This window comes from Phyllobates terribilis, unplaced genomic scaffold (assembly GCF_046119375.1).
Source record: "Phyllobates terribilis strain yellow unplaced genomic scaffold, ASM4611937v1 Scaffold_5__5_contigs__length_657084704, whole genome shotgun sequence".
NCBI lineage: Eukaryota > Metazoa > Chordata > Amphibia > Anura > Dendrobatidae > Phyllobates > Phyllobates terribilis.
In genome coordinates, this window is record NW_027362765.1 from 105915067 (window position 1) to 105933021 (window position 17955).

Consider the following 17955-nt stretch of genomic DNA (forward strand, 5'->3'; position numbering starts at 1 on the left):
TTGGTTCACGTGTTGCATCTTTTTACCTTATTAAATGGTAGTTGGTGGCATGGACGCCATCCATTAGACTCTAATAACATGTCCTGATGAGAGCACATCCCAGCCTGACTTGCTCTGCTCCATCTACAATCTTTGTCCCTCTATTCTGAATATTCAATTATACTTTAGAAAAAAAAAAAAAGCAAAATCGGACCATTGATCACCCAGTTGTGTGAAACCGTCAACATGGAGGCGCAGGAAATGAAAGAAGACACCGTGGAGCCTGTTGCCCGTAGCAACTGATCAGAGATCGGCCTTAATTCTATAAACTTACATGGAGAAATGAAATCTGGATTCTGATTAGTTGCTATGGCAACGAGGTCACATTTTTCCCCCTGACACGTTAAAAGACAGAGCCATTATTTTTTTAAATTAGATAAACCACAAATTGGATTCGTGGGACCATAAAAAGTAAATGTAATTATGAACGGATGTCCATTGACTATCACATTTCCCCCACAAACTGCACGATCCCTAGACCCCAATTCTCTTCTTCCCCTTTAAGCGATGAATGAGGTTCTTGGGGATGCACACGTTCGCAGCGGCGTCCTTCATGATGGAAATGGCGGCTTCGGGAGACAGGAATGTGAGACATCAGTTCAGAGTAGCTGCCATTTTGTAGAGCCTCTCTCCAGTGTTCACTCACTCAGGAAATGGAGGACGCTCTACTGGGTGTAATTTCTTGAGTGGCCACAAGGGGAGCTCTTCCTCCACTAGTGCCGGTGACCACACCGCTCGCAGGGATAAGTGGCTTCTGACCTGATTTGAGGTTTCTGCTTGTAAAATAAAACATACAGGTCCTCTTTTTGCTATAGATCCGTCTCCATGGCGACCGCTCGCTTCCATCTTGTCCTTGCAGCCATTCGCATTACTTTGAGAGCAGCATGCAAGGCCTGTGCGATCCGATGCAGAGAAATCGCTTGTCCCTGCGACCAAGTGCAATAAATCAGAGCGCAGTTTGATCAGGCACTACAAGTCACAGCATGACTTGTTAGAACATGTTGATATTTTCCTTTTTTTTTTTTGTACAAATTTGCAGACGTCTCCATGTAATGGTGGGGAGTGGCAGGCGTTCTCATACGAGTCGTGTCACCTTAGAGGCACGGATGGGAGGGGGTGTACTTGATATTTAATATTGAGGAAGCTGTGGAGTTCCCCTTAAAGTCGTCATGGTGTTTTTATTTTCTCCTGATAGATAAGAAGTGAAACGTCCCTCATCATAGACGACCGGATTCCAGCGATTGAATGCCGTGTGGAGGAAATGAGCAAGATCTACTGTCAGGTGGAGAAGCTGGAGGTGTGGAGCATCTTATTCTCAGGGTCTTTTCTAATTAATGAGCCATTAATGATTATATCGCATGTGTTTTTGCCTAAACGACATTTTTATAGTCGGTGATGGGAGGATCAGGGCTCTAACAACCTTCCAGATATGATGTAGAGACAGGTGGTCAGCAATAATAGATGGCGTAGCTCTTGCTCTACATGGATTGCGATATTCGGACCAGCCGCGCATGGATCTCCTGACCCAGACGACACAGCCTTATAGGCATATGTGAGACTTCAGGTCAGGAGACCCACGGCCGGTCCGGAAATCGTGGTCCATACATGGACCATGGAAATTGACGTATGTAGCCCATCTAGGGTCTGTGGATCTTGTGTCTGATTGCATTTATATTAAGTAATGGTGGGACGAGAGCTGTGACAACCTGTCAGACATGATATAGAGTCTGGTTGTCAGCAGTATTAGATGAATAGTAGTGATGAGCGCAAGTGCTTGCTACTCGAGTGTCCTTAGGGTGCTCGGGTATTCACCGACTAACACGGGTGACATGTTCGAGTCCCCGCACCCGCATGTTTCACGGCTGTTAGACAGTCACAAAACATGCGGGGATTGCCTGACAAACACGGACAACCCCCACATGTTTTGTGAGTGTCTAGCAGCCTCAAAACATGGGGAAGCGAACATGTCACCCGAGCACCCACAATACTCTGTACATACCCGAGCACCCTCGGCTAACTCGAGTAACGAGCACTTGCGCTCATCACTAATGATTAGCTGTTCCTTTAGTATAAGGTGTGTAGATTCATGTCTGATCACCGTGGAATTATATCACTATTATATTATACCAGTGATGGCAATAGTAGCGTGTGAGGGCTGTGGGAAGCCCTACTTATGACCATGATTGTAACTGACCCCTTTTTAGGCATTTGTGAAGATGGTCGGACATCACGTATCTTACCTGGAGGAGGAGCTGATCCGTGCGGAGAGGGATCACTTATCCTTTCCTCACACTGTAAAGAAGATGCTGGCGGGAGATTATCTACCAACTTTCTTGCAGGTAAGTTTCCCTCATAGATATTTTAGAGGGGTCTTTCTAAATAAGTGCATGTGCGCTATGACTTTACAGAATGGTTATGGATAGTCACGGTGCATTTACAATGATAAATTATTATGACCGAGTGTTCTTAATAATGCTTGTTTCTCTATAATCTTTCAGTGTAAACAGGCTGACGATCACCCTATAAACAGAATGCGTTCATTCATCAGGTGAAATGATCTTTTGTGCAGCATAACAGATCATCGTTCTCAGCAGCACATTGTCTTGTGTAAACAGGACTCGCGCTGCCGAGAACAATGGAAGCTTTTGCGCACTGAGTGATCTATTGCAGAGGGTCTGCCTGTGTAAGGAGGATAGTAAACGCCCATCAATCTGTATAAATTTACGGATCGGAGGTCATTTAGTGCTGTCCATGTAAATAAGATTTTATTATACCTATATAAGTAAAAAAACAGCTCACCAAGGCTCTAGGCGTGTTGAAGCTCGGATTCATAGGACCAAATGTAGAGATAAACAAAGAAAAGTATATCCAGCTCTGAGAGAACGCAGCTAGCGTTCAAAACGCGTTGCTCTCTATACCACAACATGGAATTTGTATGTCATTTTTTTCTAATAAAATTTGAAACTTTTATGAAGCTGGATATACTTTTCTTTGTTTATTATACCTGTTCCATTAACAAGGACTGATGGACTATACTCAAGTCCTTCAGCGCCCATTTGTTTGCTAGTTTATAATGGCCGACAACCAGTGATGGGGACAGAACGATCATCTATATGATTGTCCTGTCCTCATACAGTATCAATTTATCGGCCGAACATCTGTTGACTATATGGGGCTGCCAATAATAATGCTTTTTATGTTGGCATAAACAATACGATCGCTTGTCAGGTCATTTTTGACATGTTTAAACCGGAGGATACAATCGTTAAAAAAGAATGCACATTTGCAGATAATCTACTGGTGTAAATGCACAATAACACTGAGAGATCCTTAGCTCAATTTATAAGATTACGAAATTAAAAGGTGACAAGGAATCAAGTGGAGCAGAACTGTGACATCAATCGGACAGGAAGTAGCTAACTTCTCCTTCTTCTTGGGTCTTAATAGCAGTGAATATTGGGGTAGCGTGGGACATAAATGCAGAAGCAGAGAAGTGAGACCTTGGGTAAATAGTATAGAGAGGGACAAATGTTTCAAGTGCTGTATTTCCCAATGTACAAGCACAGTTCTTCTGTTGTAGATGCACAGTGGTACAGTCCAATAAATGGATAACAACACCCAGCATTAGCAGCTTCTCTAGACCGCAGGGAATATATATACATGTCCCTTAGATTCATGGCGTCAGTGAGGTGGATGAATCAAAATGCATTATACAATCTGCATCTGCAATATCTCAGGATGTCAAGACTTAGTGCGCTCTAGAAATGCAGATAGATTGGTGGTGTTACAATTTTCCTGCACTGATACATTGTATCATTGTAGAGTCTAGGCTGGAAACAATTTAACAAACACACAGCTGTGAAAAGTATTAGAGTGGCACAGATTTTCTAAATATAAATAATGCACTATTTAAAGAAGTTGCGGGACCCGTCCGATCATACATTGATGCCCTATCTATCCTTAGGATAGGGCATCATTGTCAAAGTAGTAAACAACCCCTTTAATGACAGCAAGCAAAGATCTTAAAAATGGGAAGAAAATCATACAATAAAGAACAGATCCATCAAGCAGTTGTCGACAGAATTTTGCTGTAAAACCAATTGAAAACCAATTGAAATGTCGCAAAGTTTTGCAACTTTTGCCATTTTATGCCAGTGCTGGCAGCTTCGGCAACTTTTTGAAAAGTGGTCGGCGCTTTGGCATGAAAAAGCGCTCGCACCAAATTCATCATGATTTATGCCTCAAATGTGACGTAAATTAGAAAGTAGATATGTACACCAGCCCATACATTTCTGGCAGCTGAAAGATGAGCACACCTATTAATGAAATTGGCGCATCTTACTCCAGTGCTCTTTTCATTAAGACTGGCGTGCAAAACACCAGTGCGCAGTCTGTAACGCTGCAGAACTTCTCAGAATACAGTGACTGAACATAGGATTTACAAAGGACTGGCAGAACATTGTCAACCTTTCTGGCATATGCAGTATAATGACCTTTGTCTGGGAAATAACTGGTTAACAAGAATCTGGATATTTTTGGCCATGTACTAAGCTTTCAATGTCTTGAGATTAGTCCCAGACACTCCCAGGGGCCTAAAACATGCCACCGAGTATAAAAGGTGCGACACTGCTCCTGTAATAAAACCCATCATCATTATTATTTTTTTACACTCTTGTGTCAGATAAAAATAATGAAGAATAGGAATAAAAATACTCCTTGTCTGTGGGCCTTTTGCCCTGTTACTATGTGATTAGAACCACATGGCGGCCTCTTGACCACTGCAGGAAAAGGTTCACCATTACATTATACTGATATGCACTTTGATTGACAGCTCCCTTCCCCCATACAGAGCCTGGAGCATTTGACCAGATCCTGGCAAAGAGACAAAAGTCTATTGGTTTCCCCTCCCCAACCACCTCTAAAATATACTATTCTTGCTGCCATATTCCCTTCTCTGCTAACTCCACCCTGTGGAGATCCAGGGTTGTTGTCAACTCAGTCTCCTAAACCTACTAAAGACACAAATCACCCATCATGATGCTGCAGTAACGATGGCATGATGTAGGGTATCACACCACCGCCTGCGCCGATTCTCAGTTTACCTAAAATTAGGATTCTGTATTTGTATTTAATCTCATTTGGTATTTTGCCATTTCAGATCTGTAACCGCACACAGACGACACGTGACGCCTCCAGTGTTGTGTCTTCAGTGCCATCTGTACCCTCCTGTAGGGCCTGTTGTTTCCCTGAGGCACGTTTATGTGATTTGGGGATTTTTTTTTTTATTATTCTGTAGGATTTTTATGTGAATTTTTTTTTAGATGTAACTTTTTTTTTGTGCAAAATGTTCCACCACTTGTATATGACAGCGGAGAGCGTGCACCTTCTCTGGGATATGCAAGACACAAGTCCATCTAGTGCAGGAGCAGGACCCCATAGCCTTGGTGGTAGAATACAGGCTGACCCACTGCTTGGCCCGTAGCCAAGAGGTCTCTGTAAGACAGTGGCATCGCCCTGGCTTGCTTATTCCAGGGTCTGCTCTCACCTGGGGCAGATAACGTGGGGTCTACCTGAGGAATAGGGTAACCTCAGTCCTAGTGCAGCCCTAATGGTAACGGGCAGTGCAAAAGGTTCACCGACACTAATATGGCCATTGGCTTCCTCCTTATGGTGGCCCTATAAGGCATATGGTACATTGTTGCCTTTGTTGGTGATGTAACCAGCAGACAATAGAGCGGGCGTGCATGCCGGTGACGCCTCACATGGTGTCTTCATGTTTTGTGTTCCCTCCCACAGAGCAGGGTGATGTGCAGTCAGACAGCTGTTTGCTCTGTGAGGAGTGTCAGGCTAATACTCGTCATAATGTTTATTTTACTATAGAAAAATATGTGCTGTCAGAGCTGTAAACTAATCAGCTTAAAAAGTAACCGTCAATTGAATTTTTTTTATTTTGTTCGGAATCAATAGTACGCGTGAAAATAAGAAACTTTGTAATATATCTTATTAAAGAAATCCTCTTCTTTCTCCTCCTTGACTGTTCATTCATACTCAAAATTATTCTCAATTCACAGGTAAAATCTGTCTTCAGTGAATACTAGTGTTGAGCGAGCATGCTCGACACTGCTCGTTACTCGCCCGAGCATCACGCTATTCGGGATGTTCGGCGAGCACTGAGCATTTCCGGGTTACTCGGGCGGGAGCTCGGCTCTCCGTCCTGTAATGCCGCAGCCATGTTGTTTGTGGGCATTACAGTGATTGGCTGGCCGCACAGCGTCACCTCGAGTATTTAAAACCGGGCGCCGCCATCTTGGACACAGTCGCCCGGGATCAGACAGTGTAGGGTCAGTGCTGCTGAGTTAGGGAGAGATATATAGTGCGAAATAGGTAGTGTAGGGTCTCTAAAGGCTGCCAAATCAAACAAACAGTCCTTCTCAGGACTAATATCCATCCCAGATATCAGGCAGGCAGGCTGTATAGGAGACACAGTGGTTATACCAGCAAACGCTGCATTACAGTCCTGTGTGCTCCTGCTGGTCAAATTGCTAGACTTATCACCCTGGTGTCAGGGGCCAGGAAAATTTTTATTTTTTTTCATCTAAATCCTGTATTTTTTTTCCCTCAGTCAGACTGTCCAAATATGCGTCTTATTAACCTTTTGGTATCCCCCCCCCAAAAAAAAATTGAGTGTGTCTGTGACTGTTCAGACACCAATATATCTGTTTAAAAGAGTCTGGTGTAGGCCAGAAAAATAGAACTGTGGTTTTGCAGTTCCACGGGTCAAATCTCTGTATTATCCTGCTTTTGTCATTTTTTGCCGTTAAAAAAACTGTAATAGTGTCTCCCTGACTGGTCAGACCCCAATATATCTGTTTAAAAGAGTCTGGTGTAGGCCACATAACTATAACTGCGGTTTTGCAGTTCCACGGGTTAAATCTTTGTATTATCCTGCTTTTTGCATTTTTTGCTGTGAAAAAAACTGTAATAGTGTCTCCCTGACTGTTCAGACACCAAAATATCTGTTTAAAAGAGTCTGGTGTACGCCACATAACTATAACTGTGGTTTTGCAGTTCCACGGGTCAAATCTCTGTATTATCCTGCTTTTGGCATTTTTTGCCGTAAAAAAAAACTGTAATAGTGTCTCCCTGACTGTTCAGCCCCAAATATATCTATTTAAAAAAGTCTGGTATACGCCAGTAAATTAGAACTGTGGTTTTTGCAGTTCCACGGTTCAAATCTTTGTATTATCCAGCTTTTGGCCTGTTTTACGTAAAAAAAAAACAGTAATAGTGTCTCCCTGACTGTTCAGTCACAAATATATCTGTTTAAAAGATTCTGGTGTAGGCCAGACAAATAGAACTGTGGTTTTCCTCTTCCACGGTTCTAATCTCCTTTTTGTTACCCTTTTTCCATTGATAGTGCGAGTGTAAGCTATTTTACTTCATTTACAATGGGCAAGGCGCGTGGAACTGGACTTTCTGGTGATGGTGCGTGTAGAGGACGGGGCCGTGGCCAAGGTGAAAATGTGCCACAACCAACAGCCACATCTTCTCGCTCCCACTTCTTGACCGAATTACTAGGGAACCACACTACAACACCAGTATTGCGAACTGATCAGTGTGAACAGGTTATTAATTGGATAGCAGATAATACTTCTAGCTACCTGGGCACCACCCCCTCCGGTCTGTCTTCCACACAGTCAAGTTTTAGTAGCCGTGAGTCTCGACCGCATACTCCTCCTCACTCTGATGCTCCTTCCTCCCACCATGCCAAGTGTCGTCAGTGTTAGAACCCTCCTGTTTGTTTTTCTATCTTGTGGTTTGCGGTCATGTGACCATCTGCCTTTATATTCCAGCTCCGCCCTCCTGGCTGTGCTGGACTTCAGTGTTCTACTGTCTCTCTAGCCTGGTGCTTCTGTGCCTTTCTCTGTCAAGTTCGCTTGGTCCTCTGGGACATCTAGTACTTTTTGTCAGTTTGTCTTTTTTTGCTCTGCAACAACTTCTGATTAGGAGGTGGCCCATTTTTGTCCCAGTCCTTAGTTCATTTAGGGACCCCTCCCTTAAATCTATAGGTCTTCGTTCAGACTAGCCGAGGACTAAGGCGGGTCTGTTCACTAGGAACAGGCAGCCCTCTACATCGTAGGGATTCAGCTTAGTCTTACTGTAGGGACAGCTTTCCCCTATCTTTCCTTAGTACATGTTGCAGATCATAACAGTCAGACAGCAACTGATCCCACACTTGGACACTCTGAAGAGCTGTTCACTGGTCCATTTCCATATTTATGCCCCTCGCCTGTTCCGCTTGAAGTGGTGGAAGAGGAGATCCCATGTAGCGATGCCCAAATATTTGAACAGCCACATCCACAGGAAGTCGACGCTGGCAATTTGTCACAAGAGGTGGACGATGACGAGACACAATTGCCACGAAGTGAGGAGGAGGATAGTGGTGCGCAAGTGGAAGAGGAGGAGGTGGTGGATGATCTAGTAACTGACCCAACGTGGCAGGAGGACACGCAGAGCGAGGCCAGCAGCACACAGGGGGAGGAAGGCAGAGTACCCCAACAGGCAGGAAGAAGCAGTGTGGTGGCCGCACACAGAAGGCGGAAAACAGTTCCCCGTAACACCAACACGAGGTACGTTGCCAGTACAACCGGTAGGTCTTCCAGAGTCTGGAATTTTTTTAAAGACTCTGCTGATAACCCCAAAAAGGCCATTTGTACCACCTGCCATGCCAGCATCAGCAGGAGTGACAAAACTACGAGCCTGACCACCACCAGCATGATCAGGCACATGGCAGCAAAGCAGCCGACTTTGTGGGGCGAACCCCAGGGTCCACGACAAGTGTCAGCGGGTGTCACCACTGCTTCTTCCGCTGTTGTGCGTGTGATAGAACCCCCTGTTGTGCGTGCAAGGCAATCCCCTGTCCATATTGCATGCAAAGATGCCCCCTCTTCTCAGTCTTCACTTGTTATAGCAGTTTCTCAAGAAACAGCATCAACGTCCACGTCCCACCGCAGCGTTCAATTGTCCATATCCCAGAGCTTTGAATGAAAACACATATTCGCAGCCAACGCCTCACAGGCCACAGTCCTAAATTCGCACATTTCACGACTGCTTGCGTTGGAAATGCTGCCTTTTAGGCTGGTGGAGACGGAATCCTTCCGCAACCTTATGGCGGTGGCCGTCCCTCGGTACTTGGTCCCCAGCCGACACTATTTTGCCCGGTGTGCCATTCCCGCACTACACAAGCACGTGTCTCAAAACATCTGCCGTGCCCTCAACAACGCAATTACTGGGAGAGTCCACCTGACAACGGACACGTGGACAAGTGCTTGTGGTCAGGGACAGTACATCTCCCTGACGGCACACTGGGTAAACATAGTGGAAGCCGGGACCCAGTCGGACCTTGGGACAGAACACATCCTCCCCACACCGCGGATTGCGGGCCCTATGTCAGTCAGAGTTGCCTCCACAGTGTACAGCTCCTGCGCATCATCCTCCTCATGTTCAGCCTCCATCTCAGATATCACCACATCGGTTACAAGCTGGAAGCACTGAAGTACTGCCTCAGCCAAGCGGCAACAGGCTGTGCTGAAACTCATAAGCTTAGGTGATAAACCTCACACTGCTTGTGAGTTGTGGACAGCTGTGAAAGAGCAGGCAGATCTGTGGCTGAGACCGCTGAACCTACATCCAGGCATGGTCATGTGTGACAATGGCCGTAACCTGGTGGCGGCTCTGAGGCGAGGTGAGATCACACACGTACCATGCCTGGCTCATGTGCTTAACCTCGTGGTTCAGCGGTTTCTTAAATCGTATCCCGAGTTGCCAGATCTGCTCGTAAAAGTACGCCGCCTGTCAGCTCATTTTCGCAAGTCGGCTACGGCTTCCGCCGCCCTTGCTGTGTTGCAGCAGCGTTTGCAGCTTCCGGCACACCGACTGGTGTGTGATGTCCCCACACGTTGGAACTCTACCCCCTACATGTTGCAAAGGATTTGTGAGCAGAAGAGAGCAGTTGTGGAGTACTAGCTGCAACAAGGCCGTCGATATTCAGGTCAGACTCCACACATAAGACCTCAGGAGTGGACCTGGATGTCTGACATGTGTACCATCCTGACAAACTTTGAGGAGTCCACCAAGATGGTGAGTGGCGATGACGCCATCATTAGCGTCAGCATCCCACTTGTCTGTCTTTTGCAACGCTCTCAGCAGAGAATTAAAGAGGAGGCATTGCAGCCAGAGTATGATGAGATGGATCAAGAAGCCGTAGCGGGCGATTACACACAGCCCAGCTTCATCTCATCCCAACGTGCATTGGGGGACAATGAGGGAGAGGAGGAGGAAGAAGAACAGGAGCTGGTATCATGCGCTGTAGACGGTAGTGCCTGTACAACTGTCATACCGTCGGTTCAGCGTGGGTGGCCTGAGGACAGGGGGGAGGAGGATGAGGAGGAGGAGAGCATGGTCAGTCGTCATCTTGGTGAGGACACGGAAGTCTTGCCCGTTACCAGTCTGGCACGCATGGCTGACTTTGTTACACTGCCTTAACCGTGACCCTCGTGTTGTCAAAATGTTGGTGACACTTTTAGACCCCCGCTACAAGGAGAACTTGCACTCTCTTATTCCTGAGGTGGAGAGGTCTACAAAAATGGGGCAGTACCAGAAGGCCCTTGCTGCAGAACTGTTAAAAAAATTCCCATCTGAACACGCTAGCGGCAGAGGTCACAGTTCGTTGCCCAACCAAGGCGTACAGGCGAGAGAGACGCAACTCCAATCCAGCAGAGGCAGGGGAACACTGTCAACGTTCTGGGACAGTTTTCCGGGACCCGCCCAGCTTACAGTCCCTGAGGCGCGGGGTACTCTCACAAGGAGTGGAAAGTTTCAAAAGATGGTGAGGGAGTACCTTGCCGACCGTACCAGCGTCCTCTGTGATTCCTCTGTGCCTTTCAATTTTTGGGTATCCAAGCTGGACACTTGGAATGAACTCGCTCTGTACGCCTTGGAGGTCCTGGCTTGCCCTGCCGCTATCGTGTTATCGGAGCGTGTTTTTAGTGCCGCTAGCGGAATTATAACAGATAAGCGCACTCACCTGTCAACTGACAATGCTGACAAGCTGACCTTTATCAAAATGAACAAGGGCTGGATTGGGCCAGACTTCTCATCACCACCCAATGACAGCAGAGTAGCATAAAGTCAAATCCACTGTGTTATTTCGGGAGGTGTATTCCCATGCACCGCTTCACACCCACACATGGGTATACGCTTCCTCATTTTGGCTGTATTTTGCTCTTCTCCTTATCCTCAGCCTCCACCACCACTATACCACCAGGGTGACATTGGTCCGTGTTGCCAGCATTGCAAGTTCCTCCGTCCTAATTTTTGGCAGCTTTTGCTTGGAAGGCATAGGCAAAGACTATGGGAGACTCACTCCCCAATAATGGGAATAATGTTTTTAAGATGCTGTACTGCATGGCTCTTCCAAGGGGCATTTAAACTGTCTTGTTAAGCTGCTGTGACCTCCACCACTTTTCCCAGGTGCATTGATATTGTCTTTTTATTCCACTGCGACCTCCACGTCTCTTCCAAGGGGCATTACAACCGTCTTGTTAAGCTACTGCGACCTCCACCACTTTTCCCAGGGGCATTGATATTGTCTTTTTATTCCACTGCGACCTCCACGTCTCTTCCAAGGGGCATTAAAACCATCTTGTTAAGCTACTGAGACCTCCACCACTTTTCCCAGGGGCATTAAAACCGTCTTGTTAAGCTACTGCGACCTCCACCACTTTTCCCAGGGGCATTGATATTGTCTTTTTATTCCACTGCGACTTCCACGTCTCTTCCAAGGGGCATTAAAACCGTCTTGTTAAGCTACTGCAACCTCCACTTCTCTTCCAAGGGGCATTAAAACCGTCTTGTTAAGCTACTGCGACCTCCACCACTTTTCCCAGGTGCATTGATATTGTCTTTTTATTCCACTGCGACCTCCACGTCTCTTCCAAGGGGCATTAAAACCGTCTTGTTAAGCTACTGCAACCTCCACCTCTCTTCCAAGGGGCATTAAAACCGTCTTGTTAAGCTACTGCGACCTCCACCACTTTTCCTAGGGGCATTGATATTGTCTTTTTATTCCACTGCGACCTCCACGTCTCTTCCAAGGGGCATTAAAACCGTCTTGTTAAGCTACTGCGACCTCCACCACTTTTCCAAGGGGCATTGATATTGTCTTTTATTCCACTGCGACCTCCACCATTCTTCCAACGGGGATTGCATTTCCTCCTAATTTTAGTCAGCTTTTGCTTTTCAATGCATAGGCGAACACTAAGGGAGACCCACTCTCCAATAATGGGTAGAAGGTTTTTAGTATGCTGTAATCCACATCTGTTTCAAGGGGCATTGCAGTTCCTCATAATTTTTGGAAAGCCTTCCATTCACTGCTTAGGCCAACAGTGCACAGGAGACCCAGTTGCTATAAATGGAAAAAACGGTTTAGTTAAGGCCCTCTGAGCTCCATGTCACTTCAAAGGGGCATTGGAGTGCCTCGAAATTTTTGTTAGGCATTGCACTCACTTCATGCCCTATAACTGTGTAGCCGAACTGCTCCTTTTGGTACAGTAACATATCCTACAAGACATGTGTGGTTGACTGGCCTGATATTGATGTGAATGGTCCCTGTTCCTCCTGCTCTTTCTCCTTTGCCACCACCTCATCCATCATTCATCACTTGAAGCTTTGTTTTAATGGGAGTCATAGAACTGGGATAGTAGCATGAAAACATCCAGCCATCCTCGGAGGAGTTAGGATATGCGCCAAAACGCTGACTACCTCAGGCCTAGCCGCTACTACATACATGCGCTTGCATTCCAAGAAAATAAAGCAGATGCTAACTTCTATCATCATCATCATGCTCCTCACCTTGGCACTCTCAACTCCCCTGATGGAGAAGCCAGGGCCCACCGGAGGAGTCTGGTTCTTGGGTGAGCTCGTCCAATGCTGCCCTAAAGCAGGCCAGGCTAAGAAAAGTGTGGGGGAAGTTCAGCGGAGAAATAGGGGAGGCTGGGGACCGTTTATGGACACCCAGCCGCCCCCAGGCGGCTGGAGACCGAGCATGGACACCCGGCCGCCGGGCGGCTGGGGACTGAGTATGGATACCTCGCTGCTGAAGCAGCCATGAAGTAGTGGCCAGCTTCGGCCTCCTCCAAACTAAAAGGCCCCATTTCAAGTGCAAGCTAGCAGTATGGTATTGCAGCCTGGGAGTGGATGGGTGGCAGGTTGCACACTTATGCTTGCATTCCAAAAAACAAAACAGATGCTAACTTCTATCATCATCATGCTCCTCACCTTGGCACTCTCAACTCCCCTGATGGAGTGACCTGGGTGTCAGAGATGCTTCCAGGGGTCTTCCCCATGCTGTTCCCATGTCTTTTCAGCACTGTATGCATATGTCACACAGTACATGGCCAGATAAGTTTGTAAAATGTTAAAATGACATTTCCCGGTGAATGCATTTGTCATGGTTGAATGCAATACAAAAGTGCAAAAACGCATAAAAAATGCTACTTGTGAACATAGCCCAAGGTGTGGAGGAGTATTTTTGTTTTTAGTTATTTATTTTACCTTATACACAAGTCTTTACCCTGGAAAGGAAGTTCCTTAACATATTTCACAGGAAAGCACTTTCAGTTTAGTTTTTGAACATTTTATTGTGAGCCCTTAAAAGTGGCTTAATACCTCTGACCACGTTGTTGTCAGCAGTGACCTGGGGGTCAGAAATGCTTCCTGGGGCGATGCCCATGCTGTCCCCATTTCTTTTGAACACTGTCACTATCATTTTGGGCACTTTTTAGGCTTTCTACAGACTGCCAGGGGTGCCGCCGCAAAAATGCTTGGGTCTCCCATAGACTAACATTGGGCTCGTTGCTCGGGTCGAGCACCCGAGTATCACGGTGAGCTCGGCCCGAGCTTTGAGCACCCGAGCATTTTAGTGCTTGCTCAACACTAGTGAAAACTGATTTTCCCATTACTGAGATAGAAGATGACAGTTGGTGCTCATAAAGTTCTATGGAGAACTGTCCTTTCAAGGAAAACTTGCATCAGAATGTCTGTCTTTGCCTCTGGCTCCTCTCTCCATAGAATTTTAAAAGCAGCAACTGCCATCTCCCATCTCAGTAATGGGAAAGTCTGAAGACAGATTCTACCCATGAATTGAGAATGAATGATCGGTCCAGGAGGCGAAAAGAAAAAGATTTTTCTTATAAGATATATTACAAAGTTGCTTATTTTCACGTGTACTATTGATTTATGAATTCACAGCGGTTACTCCTTAATATTGAGTAGAATCAGATCCCTCTTGTGCCGCTGTAAAAGCTTTGACCCATCAAAACGTAGACTCCACGAGATTTCTGAAGGTATCCTCTATCTTGGATCAAGATGCTGGCAGCAGACAACCTTATGTTGTGAGGTGCAGCCTCTACAAATCAGACTTGTTTCTCCAGCACATCCCACAAATTATAATGTTTAGGTAGGGGGTAGATGTCAATGCCAGGAGCCAAAGTTTCCCAGCAGAATTTTACCCAAAAGCATCACACTGCCTCTATTGACTTGACAAAGCCAACTTTTATTGCTTCCCGGTCCATTTCCGATGTTCAGATGCCTGTTGTAGGTGCTTTCAGTGGTGAATATGGGTCAGCATGGGCACCTTGACTAGTTTGTGGCTACATCTCCTCATCCTCATCAACTGCATCAATGAGCCTTGGGTGCCCATGACTATATGACAGATTTAGTGGTTGCCCTTTCTTGGACTACTATTTTTAAGTACTCACCAACTGTGTTGGATTTGCCCACCGGAGGACTGGAGATTCATCTAGTGGGCCCTGGCCTCTCCTTCTGGGTCATCCATAACGGCAGACCACACAGCCGCTATGGGACTCCTGAGTCGGGCTTCCCCTGCTTCTGTCTGAATTTCATCTCCTATGGAGGCAGATACTATTGAATCGAACGGTGGAGGAGAGAACCGATGACTCCCTCCTCTGCCATTCAGCCTGTGCGTCTGACACTTGGCGCAGCAGGCGCGATGACAACACTAGATTATGCCTGCCTCGTCGAGCCTCAGACCGCATGCTGCAGATAAATAAATATATATATATATATATATATATATATATATATATATATATATATGTATATGTATGTTCATTCACTGCCTGATGTATCCCACCGTGCCATTTGTAACTAGATAATCAACGGTATTCACTTCACCCATCAGTGGTTGTAATGTTTATGGCTGATCAGTGTATATGATCTATGTAGTCAGCAGTAATGTGGCAGCTGTAATATATACTATAGTAAGAATAAATTATTAGAGCAGTGATGTCAAAACTGTAGTATACACTATACTGTGAGTGGTGATGTCATGTCATAGTGATATCATATATAACTTTTAGTAGGAAAGCAGTGATGTCATAGCTGTAGTACAGTACAGACCAAAAGTTTGGACACACCTTCTCATTTAAAGATTTTTCTGTATTTTCAGGACTATGAAAATTGTACATTCACACTGAAGGCATCAAAACTATGAATTAACACATGTGGAATTATATACTTAACAAAAAAGTGTGAAACAACTGAAAATATGTCTCATATTCTAGATTCTTCAAAGTAGCCACCTTTTGCTTTGATGACTGCTTTGCACATTCTTGGCATTCTCTTGATGAGCTTCAAGAGGTAGTCACCGGAAATGGTTTTCACTTCACAGGTGTGCCCTGTCAGGTTTAATAAGTGGAATTTCTTGCCTTATAAATGGGGTTGGGACCATCAGTTGTGTTGTGCAGAAGTCAGGTGGATACACAGCTGATAGTCCTACTGAATAGACTGTTAGAATTTGTATTATGGCAAGAAAAAAGCAGCTAAGTAAAGAAAAACGAGTGGCCATCATTACTTACAGAAATGAAGGTCAGTCAGTCTGAAAAATTGGGCAAACTTTGAAAGTGTCCCCGAGTGCAGTTGCAAAAACCGTCAAGCGCTACAAAGAAACTGGCTCACATGAGGACCGCCCCAGGAAAGGAAGACCAAGAGCCACCTCTGCTTCTGAGGATAAGTTTATCCGAGTCACCAGCCTCAGAAATCGCAGGTTAACAGCAGCTCAGATTAGAGACCAGGTCAATGCCACACAGAGTTCTAGCAGCAGACACATCTCTTCAACAACTGTTAAGAGGAGACTTTGTGCAGCAGGCCTTCATGGTAAAATAGCTGCTAGGAAACCACTGCTAAGGACAGGCAACAAGCAGAAGAGACTTGTTTGGGCTAAAGAACACAGGGAATGAACATTAGACCAGTGGAAATCTGAGCTTTGGTCTGATGAGTCCAAATTTGAGATCTTTGGTTACAACCACCGTGTCTTTGTGCGACGCAGAAAAGGTGAACGGATGGACTCTACTTGCCTGGTTCCCACCGTGAAGCATGGAGGAGGAGGTGTGATGGTGTGGGGGTGCTTTGCTGGTGACACTGTTGGGGATTTATTCAAAATTGAAGGCATACTGAACCAGCATGGCTACCACAGCATCTCGTAGCGGCATGCTATTCCATCCGGTTTGCGTTTAGTTGGACCATCATTTATTTTTCAACAGGACAATGACCCCAAACACACCTCCAGGCTGTGTAAGGGCTATTTGACCAAGAAGGAGAGTGATGGGGTGCTACGCCAGATGACCTGGCCTCCACAGTCACCAGACCTGAACTCAATCGAGATGGTTTGGGGTGAGCTGGACCGCAGAGTGAAGGCAAAAGGGCCAACAAGTGCTAAGCATCTCTGGGAACTCCTTCAAGATTGTTGGAAGACCATTTCCGGTGACTACCTCTTGAAGCTCATCAAGAGAATGCCAAGAGTGTGCAAAGCAGTCATCTAATCAAAAGGTGGCTACTTTGAAGAACCTAGAATATAAGACATATTTTCAGTTGTTTCACACTTTTTTGTTAAGTATATAATTCCACATGTGTTAATTCATAGTTTTGATGCCTTCAGTGTGAATGTACAATATTCATAGTTATGAAAATACAGAAAAATCTTTAAATGAGAAGGTGTGTCCAAACTTTTGGTCTGTACTGTATATGATATGTGAGAGCAGTGATGTCATAGCTGTAGAATATGATATAACGTGAGAGCAGTGATGTCATAGCTATAGTATATGATATAATGTGAGCGAGCAGTGATGTCATAGTTGTAGTATATGATATAATATGAGAGAGCAGTGATGTCATAGCTGTAGTATATGATATAATATGTGAGAGCAGTGATGTCATAGCTCTAGTATATGATATAATATGTGAGAGCAGTGATGTCATAGCTCTAGTATATCACATATGAGAGCAGGAATGTCATAGCTGTAGTATATGACATGAGAAAGCAGTGATGTCATAGCTGTAGTATATGATATAATATGTGATAGCAGTGATGTCATAGCTGTAGTATATGATATAATATGTGAGAGCAGTGATGTCATAGCTCTAGTATATGATATAATATGTGAGAGCAGTGATGTCATAGCTCTAGTATATCACATATGAGAGCAGGAATGTCATAGCTGTAGTATATGATATGACAGAGCAGTGATGTCATAGCTGAAGTATATGATATAATATGAGAGAGCAGTGATGTCATAGCTGTACTATATGATATATGAGAAAGCAGTGATGTCATAGCTGAAGTATATGATATATGTGAGAGCAATGATGTCATAGCTCTAGTATATCACACATGACAGAGCAGTGATGTCATAGCTGTAGTATATGATATATGAGAAAGCAGTGATGTCATAGTTGAAGTATATGATATAATATGAGAGAGCAGTGATGTCATAGCTGTAGTATATGATATATGAGAAAGCAGTGATGTCATAGCTGAAGTATATGATATAATATGAG

At 45.1% G+C, this 17955-nt stretch overlaps 1 protein-coding gene across 10 annotated transcripts in view; it reads left to right on the forward strand.

The window, feature by feature from the left end:
• The window catches only part of BCAS4 (breast carcinoma amplified sequence 4), a 51408-nt gene that overhangs the window by 5067 nt on the left and 28386 nt on the right, over positions 1-17955 (forward strand). For 7 of the 10 annotated variants that reach the window (XR_012321995.1, XM_073682714.1, XM_073682713.1 and 4 more), the window contains exons 3-4: positions 1235-1336; positions 2244-2378. Coding sequence is in view for 9 of the 10 variants with exons in the window: in XM_073682714.1 (XP_073538815.1) it covers positions 1235-1336; positions 2244-2378 (237 nt within the window). In the remaining variant the exon portion in view is untranslated. Of the gene's footprint in view, positions 1-1234; positions 1337-2243; positions 2379-5197; positions 5351-17955 lie in introns of those variants that run through there. The other 3 variants (XM_073682719.1, XM_073682720.1, XM_073682712.1) reach the window with 1 other exon arrangement.